Source organism: Vicia villosa, linkage group LG5 (assembly GCF_029867415.1).
Source record: "Vicia villosa cultivar HV-30 ecotype Madison, WI linkage group LG5, Vvil1.0, whole genome shotgun sequence".
In the NCBI taxonomy this organism is placed as follows: Eukaryota; Viridiplantae; Streptophyta; class Magnoliopsida; order Fabales; family Fabaceae; genus Vicia; species Vicia villosa.
Window position 1 is genome coordinate 171,795,635 of NC_081184.1, and position 13,332 is coordinate 171,808,966.

At 32.6% G+C, this 13,332-nt stretch overlaps 2 protein-coding genes across 2 annotated transcripts; one reads left to right on the forward strand and one right to left on the reverse strand.

The window, feature by feature from the left end:
- Nucleotides 1-5,095: 5,095 nt before the first annotated feature.
- On the reverse strand, nt 5,096-6,936 carry LOC131606028 (ATP-dependent zinc metalloprotease FTSH 3, mitochondrial-like). Its single transcript, XM_058878314.1, has 2 exons — nt 6,886-6,936; nt 5,096-6,133 (listed from the first exon to the last, which is right to left on the reverse strand). Exons 1-2 carry the CDS (start codon nt 6,934-6,936, stop codon nt 5,096-5,098), a joined length of 1,089 nt encoding a protein of 362 aa, XP_058734297.1.
- A 2,295-nt stretch (nt 6,937-9,231) lies between these two features.
- On the forward strand, nt 9,232-10,590 carry LOC131608219 (thaumatin-like protein). The gene is made up of 2 exons (XM_058880139.1): nt 9,232-9,547; nt 9,718-10,590. The coding sequence occupies exons 1-2, from the start codon at nt 9,481-9,483 to the stop codon at nt 10,401-10,403; spliced, it is 753 nt and encodes a 250-aa protein (XP_058736122.1). The 5' UTR covers nt 9,232-9,480; the 3' UTR covers nt 10,404-10,590.
- The last annotated feature ends 2,742 nt before the right edge of the window (nt 10,591-13,332 follow it).

The following is a 13,332-nucleotide window of genomic DNA, read 5'->3' on the forward strand; positions in this document are numbered from 1 at the left end:
TATTCATTGAAGTTGCAACACTAGTTTAAGTTAAGTTTCGGGTCAATTGGTTTTGGGCCTGGGTCGTATGTTTGACCCAGTTGGATTGTAAAACGGGTCATTCTCTTTCCCCTTAGGTTAGGCAGCCGCGAACTGTAGCAAGGATCTTCCATTCACGAATTTTAAACAAGGCTTGTACGAATTGATCCATGGCGAACTAATCCTTTCGAGTTAATCTTCCGTATTCAGGTTCCAAAACTATGAGATTAATATAATTTTGCATTATAATTCCAAATCCTTCAATTCTACTTTGTGTTTATCATTTGCTTAATCTGATTATTCGTAGAGTAGATTGTTTGGTTCGATTGATTTATGCTTTCCAATTTATTTGCGGTTTATCGTTGCTTAATCGTTAATCCGCTGTATGCTTAACCGAATGCTTAATTCGGCAAACGGGAAATATAATTCTGATAATGTTGTCGCGCTTGTTGATTGATGTTATAATCGAACAGGAATGGAATCCGCTTAGGATAGTAAAATTATAATAATCGATGATTGGTAGGAACTGAATCGGTAGATTGGCTTATCCCATAATCACTTATTTTCAAAACAGCTTATTTTCAGAATCACTTATTTTAAGCATTTTTTTCTGTAATTCGAAACTGAACCAACTCCCCCCCCAAATTCAATTTTACATTGGTTAATAAGAATAGGAATCCTTGAGAGACGATACTCGAGTTACCGTTACCGTCGTTACTACAGTTTTACAAATTAACTCGTTTTTGACCACTTGAGCAGGATAGAGAGAGATGAAGATCCTTTTCCTATTAAGGATGATTTTCCTGATGAGCAGTTATTTCTTTTGCATGGGATTACACCTTGGTTTGCTGACATTGTTAATTTTCTTGTTGCTGGTGTTTCCTACAGGTGCATCTAGATCACAGGTTCACAAACTCAAAAGTGATGCCAAATATTATGTTTGGGATGATCCATATCTATGGAAGTTTGGTAGTGATCAGGTAATCAGGAGATGTGTCCCCGACAATGAGATTGAATCTATTTTAAAATTTTCTCATGCATCTCAAGTCGGCGGACATTTCGATCCTCAAAGGACTGCAAGAAAGGTCCTTGATTCAGGCTTCTATTGGCCAACTATTTTTAAGGACGCTTTTGAGATTTATCGCACTTGTAAAGAGTGCCAGATAGCAGGTACCAACATCACTCGCAAGAGTGAAATGCCTCAACAGCCTATGCTTTTCTGTGAGGTATTTGATGTATGGGGGATCGATTTCATGGGTCCCTTTCCTGTATCATTTGGTTTCCTTTACATTTTGCTTGCTGTTGACTATGTTTCAAAGTGGGTGGAAGCTATCCCCACTAGGACTAATGATTCTAAAGTTGTTGCAGAGTTTGTCAGGTCTAATATCTTTTGCAGGTTTGGAATACCGCGAGCTATCATAAGTGACCAAGGCACTCATTTTTGTAACCGCACCATGGAAGCCTTACTCCGAAAGTATGGAGTTGTGCACAGAGTCTCTACTGCATATCACCCACAGACTAATGGGCAAGCTGAGATCTCCAACAGGGAGATCAAACAGGTTTTAGAGAAAATGGTGCAGCCAAACAGGAAAGACTGGAGCCGTCGTCTAGAAGACGCACTTTGGGCTCAAAGGACAGCTTTCAAGACACCCATTGGGATGTCTCCTTATCGACTTGTTTTTGGTAAGGCGTGTCATCTTCCTGTTGAGATAGAACACCGTGCTTTTTGGGCGGTGAAGAGTTGTAATTTGGAGATGCAACAAGCAGGTATTGAAAGAAAACTCCAATTGCAACAGTTGGAAGAGCTTAGATTAGAGGCTTATGAGAGCTCTAGGATTTATAAAGAAAAAACTAAGCACTTCCATGATAAAATGATTTCTAGGAAGGAATTTTCTGTGGGCCAACAGGTTTTACTATTTAACTTCCGCCTTAAGCTAATGGCTGGGAAACTTCGATCCAAATGGATTGGCCCCTTTGTTGTTACTAATGTTTTCCCTCATGGTGCAGTAGAAATAAAAAGTGCAGGTACTGACAAAGTCTTCAAGGTTAACGAGCAGCGGCTGAAGTTATTCCATGAAAGTCCGGTGCCTGAAGATGTCAGCATAGAGGAGCTTTCTTTAGAAGCACCTGACTACACTGCAACTTGATTAGGGAGTCCTTCTTTCCTTCTCTCTACTTTATTAGTAATGTCTTTTCATTGAGGACAATGCTTAGTTTAAGTGTGGGGGAGGAAATTGTGTGTTTTATTTGTTTTTTTTTGTGTTAGTATTTTGTTTAATTTCAATAAAAAATGCATCTTCTTGAAAGTTTTAGGCTACACACTGATTTGAGTCGGGTTTGCGGAGACTTGGGAAAAGTTCACAAGATCGGTATCGTTCTAACACCGTAAGTCTCCTGCATACGGAAATTGATTTGAATTTGTTATTATGTTTTAGCCTTAATTTCTCATTCTTTGACAGCTCTTGAGTAGTTTATTTCAGCAGTCGGCACCATCTCTCACACACTTTACGCAGGAAGCCGATGAATATAAGTGAATGTTCCGAAAAGAAAAGAAAAAAGAGAAAAGAAAAACGTAATACACCTTCTAAGTTTTGTGATCCTCACCCGGTCACTTAACCCAACGGTTGTGTAATTTCAAAAAAAAAAAAAAGTTTTCAAAACTCTTTGTTAGTTGGTTCAGCGGTTTCTGGTGCTGAACTTGGTAGGGAGGATTACGGTCCGATCCCCCGCAACTACATCTGAGTAAGCAAAGGGTTATGCCACGCAAGTACCGGAACCCCGTGCAAAAGGATCAGAATCACTAACCGGTTGTCCTGCTATAAGTGTGTGGAGATAACGGGCTTAATGTGATTGCGCCTGAATGAAAAAGAGCAAAAAGGATGAGTAAGTTAGGCTATGGTATAATAATATAATTTGAATTGATTTGTGTATTTAGGAGCCTTATGTCTGCATATCTGTGGTTAGTGTTCTTACAATGTCCTTAGTGTGCAAGATTAGTACCTGTCGATGCAAACTCACCCGAAGAAGATCTGTAGCCTAGGATGAGTAACTGTTGATGTTTTTCTGCTTTCTTTTCATTTTGCTCGGAGTGCAAAAGTTCAAGTGTGGGGGAATTTGATCAGTGCATTTTAATGCACGTTCTTCCATGTTTGTACTCAAGCATTTCTTCGGTTTGTTTTATTTATTTTTATGTTTTAATATGTTTTTATATTTTATTTTATTTTTGCACTTATTTGTTTTTCGTATTAATTTTTCAGAAATAACAGTCTGCACGGAAACGATCATATCTGGAGTTCCAAGAGTCCGATTGAGGCGTTCTAATAATCGCCGGAAAGCTAAGAGAAAGAGCTACAATTCTTATGTTTGAGTCGAAGTCAGAATCGGACTGTAGAAGGGCCAGAATATTCGTTGAAGTTGCAGCACTAGTTTTAGTTAAGTTTCGGGTCAATTGGTTTTGGGCCTGGGTCGTATGTTTGACCCAGTTGGATTGTAAAACGGGTCATTCTCTTTCCCCTTAGGTTAGGCAGCCGCGGACTGTAGCAGGGATCTTCCATTCACGAATTTTAAACAGGGCTTGTACGAATTGATCCATGGCGAACTAATCCTTTCGAGTTAATCTTCCGTATTCAGGTTCCAAAACTATGAGATTAATATGATTTTGCATTATAATTCCAAATCCTTCAATTCTACTTTGTGTTTATCATTTGCTTAATCTGATTATTCGTAGAGTAGATTGTTTGGTTCGATTGATTTATGCTTTCCAATTTATTTGCGGTTTATCGTTGCTTAATCGTTAATCCGCTGTATGCTTAACCGAATGCTTAATTCGACAAACGGGAAATATAATTCTGATAATGTTGTCGCGCTTGTTGATTGATGTTATAATCGAACAGGAATGGAATCCGCTTAGGATAGTAAAATTATTCGATGATTGGTAGGAACTGAATCGGTAGATTGGCTTATCCTATAATCACTTATTTTCAAAACAGCTTATTTTCAGAATCACTTATTTTAAGCATTTTTTTCTGTAATTCGAAACTGAACCAACTCCCCCCCCAAATTCGATTTTACATTGGTTAATAAGAATAGGAATCCTTGAGAGACGATACTCGAGTTACCGTTACCGTCGTTACTACAGTTTTACAAATTAACTCGTTTTTGACCCGCGTGCGACAGCGGATCATTGACCTTAGCCACGTGTCATGACACGTCAGCATCTGGTCATGATGACATTGCCACATGGCGTGCCACATCAGCTTCTGTTAACGGGCGTTGACAGGAGGGACCAAAAGTGTGGACTGAGATATTTAGAGGGACCAAAAATTTATTTAACCCTAAAAAAATATTTATTTATTTATAACCGGTTTGAACAAGGGTCCAACCTGAATCTAATCTTAAAATATTAAATTCATAGGTAATTACCTTGTTACAAATTGTGAAAGATGATTTGTATAAAAATGGAGTGAAGTAGGCCAATAACAAAATTAGAGGTCTAAAAAACAATTTTAAAATTATAAAATAAAATAAAAATAAGATCAATTTAAAATAGCTCAAATCATTTAATGACAAGTAATTAAAATAATTTTTCTCATAATCCTTGATGAAGCAGATAAAACAAACATCTGAAAGAATAAATAATGAAGGTAACTTTATACAGAAGGTAACTTTTCCCAACTTTTTGAGTTGGGTAGATAAGAATTCACCACAAATAATAAATCATGAGGTCACTAGCATACTCATAGTATCTTGAATCATGATAGTATCCCTCATAATTAAATACTTTAACCTTTAAATAGCTTTAATTTGCCAAAATTGAAACCTTTTTCACATAAGGTACAATTGAGGTGTAAAAAAAGAAAACCAACAAAATATCAATGACAAACTGATACCAATGAATGTCACATGCTATTAAACTAGTAACATACGTTTGACAACATGAATGAAATGAAATCATGTTTTACTTCTCTTTTAAATGCACTTTTTATCGTATCATCAATCTATCACATTTATGGTATTACTAACACCCCCAATTCATGTACAGTAGTAACAAAAATATAATGAACAGGAACTTATTCAACTATGAGAGAACCACCTTGGTTTCTACCACCTTCTCCTCATCATGAAATCCTAGCTTAAATCTATCATAATTACTGACTTCAGCACTCTTGAATGGTCGCTCACCCAAGACTTGAAGTAAGTCATCTTGGTGAAGTACTTCTTTTTCTAGCAGCAACTCTGCTATTTCAGCTACTTTCTCCTTGTGCTCCTTTATGAGTTTTATTGTGCATTCATATGCCTTGTCCACCCATTCTTGCACTTCAGAATCAATGATTGCACCCATTTTGCTGCTGTATGGTTTAGACATCTCATACGAGTCCTCTTTTTGAGGGAAAGAAAGGAGGCCCACTTTTTCACTGAAACCATAAACAGCTACTTGATCATATGTCATCTTGGTGACTTTCTCCAAGTCATCTTGTGCTCCTGTGGAGATTGTCCTAATAAGTACCTTTTCGGCAGCTCGGCCACCAAGTGTCATACAAGTCCTATCGTAAAACTGCTCCTTTATCACGAGAAGGTTCTTATTTGGAATATACTGAGCAAACCCAAGAGTCGATGTTCCGCGGTGAATAATAGTTACTTTCAACAATGGCTCAGTATGTTCCAAGAACCAACCTACAACAGCATGACCTGCTTCATGGTAAGCAATAGTACGCCTTTGCAACTTACTTATTACTTTGTTCTTCTTCTCCAAGCCACCAATGATCCTATCAATAGCTTCCTCGAAATGATTCATTGTAACATGTGATTCTTCAGCCCTTGCAGCAATCAGAGCAGCTTCATTGCAAACATTAGGAATGTCTGCTCCAACAAACCCTGGAGTAAGGGATGCAAGCCTTTGTGAATAATATAAAGGCTTGTGGTCAAGTTTGATCCTTTCCAAGTAAATCTGAAATATCTGGTCACGACCTTTGATATCGGGTTCATCGACTGTAATATGGCGATCAAAACGGCCAGGCCTAAGCAAGGCTTTGTCTAATACATCAACTCTATTTGTACCTGCCAGCACAACAACTCTAGCGGTGGTTCCAAAACCATCAACTCTATTTGAAATTATCTAATATTAATACATATTTAATTTAATCTAATCTAATTAATATCTAACCTAATCTAATTTAATTTATATTTTAATTTTAATTTTATCTTAATCTTATTTTACAAACTTAATATAAATTTATAAAGGCAATCTTAATCACATATTATCATGATATTAACTCTTAAAAAAATTGATCCTATTTTGATCCTACATTAAAAATAAATAATAATTATAATAAAATTAATATTATTATTATTATTATTATATATTCAGCCACAATATTCAGCTATCATTAATAATTAATAATAATAATAATAATAATAATATAAATAGTATGTGATAATATAATATTTAACTAATAATAGTAAAAAAGAAAATAATAATAATAATAATGTTCACGACTAGTCCAATTTGTCCAATCCACTCCTATGCAGCAGCGGCCCAATAAACATTAACCCACTTCTTTTAACAAGACAATGACAAATTTGTCCTCTTGACCATCCGTCGAATATAACTAACATTGGCTCCCCAGTAACTTAAGTTCATCCGAGCATGTTCGTCCTCGCCAACGGCTAGTTCCCTCTGCTAGGATGAACTAAGACCTATTCAACGATCTACATTATTTTGGGTCCTAAATTATGCTCAGGCCCAAAAATATAGCCTGATCCAATCGAGGAGAACATTATAAATAGCCCTTTACGCCTAGAGGACAAGGTAATTCAAATGTTGCCAAAAAACTTCATACTTTCTATTGTACATTTGTTTTCTCTTACTTTGACATCGAAATATCTTGCAGATACAACCCTTTTTTTCTCAACTGTCATCGAAGATCAAATTGTTCGTTGTTGGCTAGTTCCGCTCATATCGAACAAATAATAATATAATATATAATTACCAATATTATCTATAACAATATATAAAAACAAAACATGGTTTTGGTGTAGCTTATTTTCCTTTCAGTTATATCCTTTTCAATTTTTTTTAACTTCAACCTCTTTTCACTAACTGTTATATGACAATTTTTATTTTATTTTCATTTTATTATTTTATAAATAATTAAATAAAAATAATATCGATACATAAAAATACTTTTATATTTTTACCCACTTGCACATCGAAGAAAGTGGACAGACGGACACGTGAGTGCCGGTCTGGATGCTAGTAAATAATAATAATAATAATAATAATAATAATAATAATAATAATAATAATAATAATAATAATAATAATAATAATATATTCAATAACTACTATTATATTTTATTACTCTAATTCTTATTTTTTTATATAGAAAATATTTAATTCTCAAATTGATAGCCAATAATAATAATAATAAAGAATTGATATACAAAATTAATTTAAGATACAGAACAGTAATATAAATATTTAAAAATAAATGCATTGTTATAAGGAATTCTTTCTGTTGTGCTCTTTAAGTTTAATTTTTTATGTAAAGTAATTTTTTTAATTTTATGTTCAAATAAAAAATTGAATAATTATCCATACAAAAATCTAACAAATATTTCACTTATTTTATTACTCTAATTCTCACATTTCTGTATTTCTATATAAAAAATCTTTGATTCCCAAATTAATAGCTAATAATAATAGTAATAATAAAAAATAGTCTCCTACGCCTAAAGAGGAGGGGGGAAGAAATTTGGTGCCTTTGCCGCCGGCGAAAACTATGAGGTAGGAACAAAATCTGGATCAAAGAATGCAACTGAAGAAGAAATAGAAGTAACAGAAGAGGAGTTGAGGGAAACTCTAACTCCAACACTTCGATCGAAATCAACAAACAAAAAAACATATGAAAGTGTAGAATGAAGGAAGTTATGAATTAATGTGATCGGTGGAAATCAGAGATCAGTAAATAGGATGACTAGTAATTTTATTACGCCAAAGATTGTGAATGGGAAATTGAATTAGAGGTGCAAAAATATATTAATAAAAAAATTAAAAAGAGAGGTGAAAAGAAAAACTGAAGAAAGAAAAGAAAGAAAAAGTAAAAGAAACAAAAGAAGTGAAAAGGAAAATAATAAATAAAAGTAACGGAGAAGAAAGAAAATGAGATTATCCCATTCTATCTTATTGGATCTTTCACCCAACATTTGTGTTTTTAAAAATGTCATCTGTTTTGTAAGTAGGACTGTTATTGGACCTCTGGATTCGAGAATCGGACCGGAAACCGGATCGATAGAACCGGACCAATGGACCGGCCGAAATGTTACTCGGGTCGGAAATGAATAATTTTTTTATCCGATACCAAAAATGAATACTTATTACCTATGCAACCTTGCATAGGATAAGAGACAATTAATACAACACTTTTTGAAATATAAATTACCATATTTATATTTATTTATGTTCATCCAATTAATTGGGTAGGAGAGAGAAAATATAAAAGATTATTTTTCAACAGAAAAATAATTAATATGATAATTTATATGAAAAGAAATAGTTTATTAATTGCCCTTATCCTATGCAATGTTGCATAGGTTAATTTTTATTGGATATCCGAAGTAACGGTCCGATTTCGGTCCAAAAAATTGATTCATCACTGTTTCGATCCGATCCAGATTTACCCGATTACTATTTCAGTCCGATTCTCGGAATAACAAATATCCGGACCGGACCGATAACAACCCTATTTATAAATAATTTTTTATTTAACGTTAAATTATTTCATAAATATATTTACGAAAGTTTTATTTAGTGTTTTTTAAAAAGTTTCGTAAATATATTTGCGGAAGAATTCCATGTAAAATTAAAAAAAGTCTTTTTGGAGATTTCCCTCCGAAAATCATAAACAAAAATGAAATTTTATCGAGTACCTGTAGCTACGTCTTATGGATTGGATGGAGATATTTTCAAGAAAATAGTTTTTTTTTCTAAAATTCAAGACTTCATTCTCAATTTAATTCTGAGTGGTGCAATCCGGCCAGAGAGATTCTTATTTGAAATTTGTAAAATTTGTATGGTACAGTAGTGTACTGTATCCCATTTGATTTATGTTTCTTTTCTTGTTCTGTAATGCGACAACTCTTTCTTTCCCCCACTCCCTCACGCGCTCTCTGACACTTTTCTTACTATCCTTGGGACTTGAGCACCACCTCAAAACTTAACCTAAACCTAAATACGCCAATGCCTTTGCCAAATTCATGTGAATTCTCTAACAAACAAATGCCCGTTGCTAGCACTGGAAACCACTTTATTACTCACCAGTACAGTTTCTCGCACCAATTAAGCCCCAAAAAACCCCATTTTATCCTCACTTTAACTTTTACCTTTTGTCGCTATATTCAAACACAGTCTACATTACCGCATAAGAGGCATAGAAAAAAAAACTCATCAATAGCATTTCATCAATGGCCTCAATGTTGAAACCCATCCTCATCACTCTCTTCACCACTTTTCTCATCTCTCACCTCTCAGGTATTCAAAACTCATCTCATTTCCACTCACACTTTCCCATTATAAAACTCTTTAGTATTTCATTTTTTTCTTTTTTTTTTTAATGAAAATGAAAATCAATAAATGATACATTTATTATATATCATGACATTATGACCTACTCTTTTGCTGTTTTTGTTTAAATTTAACAGTACCGAAGATATCAGCAGCAACAGTAACATTTTCCAACAAATGTCCCCATCCAGTATGGCCAGCCATCCAACCCGGTGCCGGAAAGCCCATTCTAGCCCGCGGCGGCTTCTACCTCGCACCAAACAAAGCCTATTCTCTCCAAGTCCCACCTCTCTGGTCAGGCCGTTTCTGGGGCCGTCACGGTTGCACCTTCGACGCATCCGGCCACGGTCACTGCGCCACCGGAGACTGCGGCGGATCTCTCTTCTGCAACGGAATCGGCGGAGCACCACCTGCCACACTCGCTGAGTTCACACTCGGAAAGGATATGGATTTCTACGACGTGAGTCTCGTCGACGGTTACAACTTGCCGATTTCCATTACTCCGATGAAGGGATCTGGAAAATGTAGCAACGCCGGTTGTGTGAGTGATCTGAACTTGATGTGTCCGGTGGGGTTGCAAGTGAGGTCACGTGATAAGCGCGTGGTGGCTTGTAAGAGTGCTTGTTCTGCTTTTAACTCGCCTAGGTATTGCTGTACTGGTAGCTTTGGAAGCCCACAGGCCTGTAAGCCCACTGCTTATTCTAGAATCTTCAAAACTGCTTGCCCAAAAGCCTACTCTTATGCCTATGATGACCCCACCAGTATTGCTACTTGCACCGGTGCTAACTATTTGATCACTTTCTGCCCTCATCACCACCGTTGATTTATTACTAGTACTAGCTTCATATCATTATTAATGTGTTACCATTAATGTCTTTATGTTTATTTATGTCATGGATATTTTATGTTTGGTAGTAGAATATCTACTAGATTTTTTGTTTTGTTTTAATGTAGCACTATATTTATCAAATTTTATTATTACGGTTGGTTAAGCTTATTTTGCTTCTTAATTTATACTACTTTCTATTAGCGGTTGGATTACTACTACATGTGTGAAACATTTGCTGATGCTGGCTAATTGAACTTAAATTAGAAATGATGATTGTTTGAAGATAATTTATAGTGCGTCAAATGTGTGGTACTGTAATTATAATGGTAAAGAATTCATGGCCGATCCTAAATTTCTCTTTCGTTTTAGAGAACTTCTTTCTTCACCTCCCTATAGGGGCTGACCTCCAGCGAAAACCCCTAAATACCTTTACTTCGGAAATGCATTTTCGAAATAATTTTTTTTTAAAATTTTTTTCAGAATTTGGAAATGCATTTTCGAAATCCCATTTTTTCGGAAGTACACTTCCGAAAAAACGCAGAAGTTTTGAAGTATAGAAATATTTTGAAATGGTGGTTTAAAATTAAGATCTTCAAAGATTTATACTATTTATTAGTTAATAAAAACAAATATATCAATTTTAATTATAGAAAACAACCATTTTAAATTTTGGACCGATCAAATAAAACATCTTATAAATGAAATAAGTACATTCCTTTTAGAATAAAAAAAGATATGTTAATAATTTTGGAAATTTGTTACATTGAATTAATTATGATACAAAAAATTAGAATGAATTTATTATATTAGAATGACCAAAAAATTGTCATATTCAGTTCATTTTATTTCTATCAATTAATAATTTTTTTTAATTTTGATACTTTGATTCTTTATTCTTTTGAATCTATCAACTATTATTTTTAGTATATTAAAAAAATTATAAATTTTGATTCCTCTAAATTATTTGCTACTATTTTAATTTAACTTTTTTTTTTGCAAAGTTTCACGTGGTGCACTTGTGTATTTCAAATGATTTTTTTCGAGTTAAGTTTTAATTGTTAAAATTAAAATTTTAATTGTATTTTTTTATAAATTTTGTTACATTTAGATATTTTATAATTAACTTAATAAATTTTAATTAAAGTTAAAATTATATTTTGTAATTAACTATTAAACTATTTATATTTATAATTTAGCTATTTTATAATTAACATAATAACTTTTAGATAATCTCAATAATTTAGTTAAATAGTTACAATTTTATAAATAATTTATTTAATAATTCAACTATTTACTTTTTAAATAGTTAATAATAGTTAAAAAAATAAATTAATAAAGATTAAAGTAAAAAGTTTCTTTCAACTTTTTTAAGATATTCTCATTGTTTTTTTAATTTTATTAAAATTAAATTTTATTCTATTCAATTAAAATAAATTATCAAATAATTTATTTGTAAATAAAGTAATAGTGCATAAAAAATTATTGAAAAAAATTCAATTATAAATAATAACTACAAAATATTTTAATTTTAAAAAAATGTTAATAATTATTATTATATTTTAATAATAATGATATATATTTAATAATATCTTTTAATTAATACAATTAATTATACTATTATTCTCCTTTATTTTAATTTTTTAATAATTATTGAACTTTTTCGGAAATGCATATCCGAAACATTCCAAGACCAAAAATTGGAATATTTCGGATATGCATCTCCGAAGACACCCCCTCTCCACAAAAAAAGTGATTTCGGAAATGCATCTTCGAAAACACCTTTTTTATGTGTTTTCGGAGAATCATCTCCGAAAGCACATTTTTTTGGTGTTTTCGGAAGTGCACTTCCGAAATTAACTTTTTTTCAGAAAAAAGTGATTTCGGAGATGCATTTCTGAAATATAAGGACATTCTGGGAATTTCGCCGGGGTGACCAAGAAGGTTAGGAGGTCAGTAAAGAAATTTCCTTCGTTTTAATAATGTAGTTTTTGTGAATTTGCGCTAAGGTTGATCTATCAATACAGAATGACGGGAAACAATTTTTTATACTTGTTTATAATTTCACAGATATTAAAAAAAAATCAATTTAAATTATATTTTATTAATTGGGTAAGCAGTAGAAATTTAAAAAAGAAAAAAGAAATAATTGAAAACATAATAGAATTGTAATGGAGTCCAATTTTTTCCTCTCAAAGTGCATGCATATTATGTTTATTAAGGAGGGAGTATGACTTAGCTTATGAAAAGAGCCTAACCTAGATTGACTAAAAGTGTTTCATAAATTAAGTACTACACTCAAATTTCTTTTCCCATTCTTATGTTGTGATCTAGAGAGTAGAGATACATTTATAAAAACACCCATTTCTTTATGTAGTACTATATTTAGTAACTAAGGCGAGGTCTAGATTATCCTTGGTAAAAATTTGGAGTAATTTATTTCAAATAATATATATTAATAAAAAATTTAAAATTATAGATTTTAACTTAAAATCTTATTATGATATTGAGTTTATGACACTGTATGAAATATTTAACAACCTCTTTTCTATCTAATGAAAGAGAATCATTACTCACACTTTGCGTACCAACATCTTAGAATGTGTTTGTTTCAAGTTTAGAAATAAGATTTCAAGGAATATATAAATAGGACATGTGTATACTCATGTTTTACAAGATTAAAAATAATTATTCTTGAGGATAAAGATTCCAAGAAAAATAATAACTTCTCATAACTTCTCGTATTTCTATAAAATTAATTTCATGTAAAAGATGGAAAAGAGATTCCTATGAAATTTTATAAATTTTTTTTAAAATTTTATTAAAATAATAAATTTTCTTAGAAATATCAAAATGTTTGCCAAACAACTTGTTCAAATAATTCTTTAAAATAAATCTTCTATCTTTATTTTCTCAGGTAAGTAAT

What these genes read in the sequence shown, in the direction of transcription:
- LOC131606028 (XM_058878314.1), bottom strand. Translation starts at nt 6,936, where the DNA reads ATGACAGTTGAGAAAAAAAGGGTTGTATCTGCAAGATATTTCGATGTC. An exon ending in CAAGATATTTCGATGTCAAA is followed by an intron (nt 6,134 to 6,885) that starts GTAAGAGAAAAC and finishes TATTAATATTAG; the next exon opens with ATAATTTCAAATAGAGTTGA.
- LOC131608219 (XM_058880139.1), top strand. Translation starts at nt 9,481, where the DNA reads ATGGCCTCAATGTTGAAACCCATCCTCATCACTCTCTTCACCACTTTT. An exon ending in TCTCATCTCTCACCTCTCAG is followed by an intron (nt 9,548 to 9,717) that starts GTATTCAAAACT and finishes TAAATTTAACAG; the next exon opens with TACCGAAGATATCAGCAGCA.